The sequence below is a fragment of the Bidens hawaiensis genome, unplaced genomic scaffold (genome assembly GCF_021521415.1).
Source record: "Bidens hawaiensis isolate Kalapana, Puna unplaced genomic scaffold, B.hawaiensis_p1.1 tig00017563_1, whole genome shotgun sequence".
In the NCBI taxonomy this organism is placed as follows: Eukaryota; Viridiplantae; Streptophyta; class Magnoliopsida; order Asterales; family Asteraceae; genus Bidens; species Bidens hawaiensis.
Window position 1 is genome coordinate 107,864 of NW_027492653.1, and position 3,518 is coordinate 111,381.

The 3,518-nt window shown below is 36.4% G+C and overlaps 1 protein-coding gene across 1 annotated transcript; it reads right to left on the minus strand.

Moving 5' to 3' along the window:
- Positions 1 to 373: 373 nt before the first annotated feature.
- Positions 374 to 3,171, minus strand: LOC143554132 (CDP-diacylglycerol--glycerol-3-phosphate 3-phosphatidyltransferase 2-like). The gene is made up of 7 exons (XM_077043985.1): positions 2,733 to 3,171; positions 1,504 to 1,601; positions 1,359 to 1,409; positions 1,162 to 1,275; positions 820 to 876; positions 650 to 735; positions 374 to 557 (listed from the first exon to the last, which is right to left on the minus strand). The coding sequence occupies exons 1-7, from the start codon at positions 3,169 to 3,171 to the stop codon at positions 437 to 439; spliced, it is 966 nt and encodes a 321-aa protein (XP_076900100.1). The 3' UTR covers positions 374 to 436.
- Between the last annotated feature and the right edge of the window lie 347 nt (positions 3,172 to 3,518).

A 3,518-nucleotide genomic window follows, 5' to 3' on the forward strand; every position in this document is an offset into this window, starting at 1 on the left:
CTTGGGCGATTTCAAAAACCGGAAAAAATCAATAACAATATAAAAATGAGAGAGAGAATTTCCAATATTACAAAAATACGGGCCCTAAACGAGGTTTTATAAGTAGAAATACGGGCCAACCACCCACCCAGCCTACTAGCCTAGTTCACCAGTTCAGTTACGTAACTAGTTCCGGACCTGTCATGAGACTGCTGATAAAAAGCAACAATCAGAAATCAGGTTTCATTAGAAATTCACAAAATAATCATTTTCTAGGTATACCATGAGTACAACTTATGAACCACAAAACTGTTTCTTTATGTATTACGCCAATAAAACTAATGAACAACTGAGCTTCCAAACAAACAAACAAAAAATTACATGCAACTGATGGGTAGAAAAATAGCTTTTGGGCTTCAAGAACAGCATAGTTTGTTAGCACTAATTATAAAAGGTGTTACATCAGCATTACTTTCCATATCTTCTTCATATACACTACCAATGACCATACGGCTAACATAGCTGATATGTATAGAAGACCGACACCCGTTGCACCCATGAACGCTGCGTCTTTAAAACTGGATAGTTTTCGGCATTCAAAAACCCTTATTTAGTTTAACAAAAAAATAATTAATTACTTTTTGTATTTAAAAAGTCAAATGGAACAAACCTGCCGTCTCTGATAACAAGAAGAATAGTCAATGAAGTCATTTGTGTGGCTGTTTTCCACTTCCCCAAATTATTTACAGCAACTGCCTGAAAAAGCATGCATTATCCTCAGGTACATGAAGAAAAAACTATAAAATACGATTACGGATTTAGAAAATGAATAAAAAAAACCTCCGAAAGTTTACTCCTTTGAGAAGCAGCCCATTCTCTAACCGCAGACATTGTTATCTGCCATACATCGTTAATAAATTCATAAATTCATTTAAATTTCATGAATATGCTTCTGAGTATGTACTAGCTACTCTGTACTTAATATTACACATTCACATCTAATCAAATAAAAATCTATAAAGATTTGTAAATACCAAAACATTAATTAGTGAAACATAAAGACAGAAATATGACAAAACACTATGCTTTGATGTCGCCCCCTAATTGATAAACCATACTCATATAAAACAAGTAGCAGTATCTTGCATCTGTGTTAACAATGTGCTAAAGTTAAGAATTTACCTCTCTGCCAATTATTGCAATAGCGGGAACAGTCAGCAACCATGGTAGCTGCCCAAACATAGCAGCTTCGGGAGGTCTTGTACATAGCATGACCAATGTAGCAGCAACCATAAGCTGCAACCACAAACAATCATACAACTTTATAAACCTACAAAATATAATATCTGAATTAATGTCTAAAAGTAGCAAGGGCATACCTTATCAGCCACTGGATCCAAAAACGCACCAAATGCAGTTCCTAAGTTCATCTACAAATGAAGATAAAATATGCAAATCTTTAGTTTGGGAAATGAAAAGAAGCATATTATCTTTATCAAAAGTTAAAGAACATGAAATGCTTACTCTTCTTGCTAAATAGCCATCAAGCCAATCTGTAACTGATGCCGCAATGAAAATACCCGTGGTAGCATTTGTTCCTAACCGACTGTCCATGTAAAACGCTAAAAGAACCAAAAAGAAAAATAATTAATATGTTAGTTTCATAAATTCCACTACATCTGTCTCAAAATGTTGTCAAATCAAGAACTGTGAGCATTCTGCAGCATCAACAAAACAAAGACATTATACATAAATCCATCTGTTGAACCGAATTCTCCAATTTCTAGTTGTTAACATGCCTACAATTCAAACTAGGGGCGTACAAATTGCAGTTCGTTTCTGTTTCTACCGTTAAGCAAACCATAACTGCTATCTTTGGTTATGAGATTTCCTTAACCATTACTGAACCTGGGTTTCAGTTAATCGGTTATAAAGCTCAGTTACGGTTCTGTTTCGGTTAATTGATCAAACCAAATGTGAACTGTAACTTAACTAAATGAACATGGAAAAAGAATCGGTGATATCAAACGAGAATTGCATGAAAGTTGATATATACCTGTTCTCAAAGTTTTTCATTACAACATCAACACATATACCAAACCACATACATACATATATTCATCTCAACATCAGCATGTCTTTATTCTTTTCGATTCGGTTCAATTAGCGTTCAGTTATGGGACGTCCTTCACCATAAGTCCATAACTATAACCGAGTAATCAGATAACCTTAACCATAACCATCTAGTTAATCTCGGTTATCGTTAATTCGATTCTGTGGCGGTCCGATTATCAAGGTTTGCTCACCCCTAATTCAAATTTCAAGCAAACCTATAAACTTCGGTTTCACTTAATCGCTTATGAAGCTCGGTTACGGTTAACTAACCAAGCAAAGTTTGAACTACAACTTAACTAAAGAACATAGGAAAAAAACGGTGACATCAAACGAGAATTGCATGAAGGTCAATATATAGTTATATACCCATTCTCAAGGTTAATCGTTACAACATTGAGACATATACGAATCCACATATATTCATCTTGACGTAAGCATCGACGTTCGGTTATGAGACGCCGTAAACCATAACCTTAACTATAACGTTTTGTTAATCTCAGTCATTGGTTAATTCGGTCCAGTTATCGGTTAATTTCGACTATCGGTTAAGGTTTGCTGGCCCCTAATTCAAACAAATCAATAAAATAATTCCATAATTGAGCTACAATTTGAGCATTTTCAATTGAAAAAAAACATACTGCTAATCAAAATCGGAACGGAGGCGACTCGAGCAATCGTCAATATCGTCGGCAACGTTAACAACTTCGCCGATGAATTCTGTTGCGACGGAGAAGGTTTAAGATGTCCGTCATCGTCCGACGGCACCGTAGGCACACGGTCACTTTCCGTTATCCGTTTGCCATTTCTGTTATCACTGCTAACCGATTCCATGTTAACAGCACAATAATATCTCAACCTTTTGGGACCACGAAACCCTAATTTGTTATTTCCGTTATTATTATTGTTATTATTATTGTTAGTAACCTGAGGTTGAGGTGCAAAGTTTGTTATCCTCCACCAGCCGAAGGTTGCGGACGGTGGTCTAGGTTTTGCGATGGTAATATCCCGGCGAAGCCATAAATGGCGGTGGTTGTGGACGTAAATAGATGAGGTGAGTTTGAGAAGGTTTAAGGGCATGGTGATTCGGCGTATGGTGCGGATGGATGATGATATTAATTATTATTGCTAATGTGCGCCGAGGCTTAGGTTAGCAGTTGTTCTTTGGATGGGGAGAGTTGATGGCTTAGGTTAGCGAAGCCATGGTTGATTGAAGTTGAAGGATGTAAAGGGAAATTACGGGGAGGCCCTTATACTATTTTATAATGGTTTTGAAAGTCCCTAGAGTTTGTGCTATATGCAATAATGCATTCTCGATATTTAGTAGTCTCAAGCATGACTGAGTTGCTGTTTGATTTTTCAAAGGTAAAATGTATGCAGTCTACATACTACATCTACAAACATCTGTGAAAAAATGTGGACCAGGT

Coding starts and splice junctions, on each gene's coding strand:
- LOC143554132 (XM_077043985.1), bottom strand. CDS start 3,171: ATGCCCTTAAACCTTCTCAAACTCACCTCATCTATTTACGTCCACAAC. Junction 1,276..1,358: donor TGGATCCAGTGGCTGATAAG/GTATGCCCTTGC, acceptor TTGTGGTTGCAG/CTTATGGTTGCTGCTACATT. Junction 736..819: donor AAAGGAGTAAACTTTCGGAG/GTTTTTTTTATT, acceptor ATGCTTTTTCAG/GCAGTTGCTGTAAATAATTT.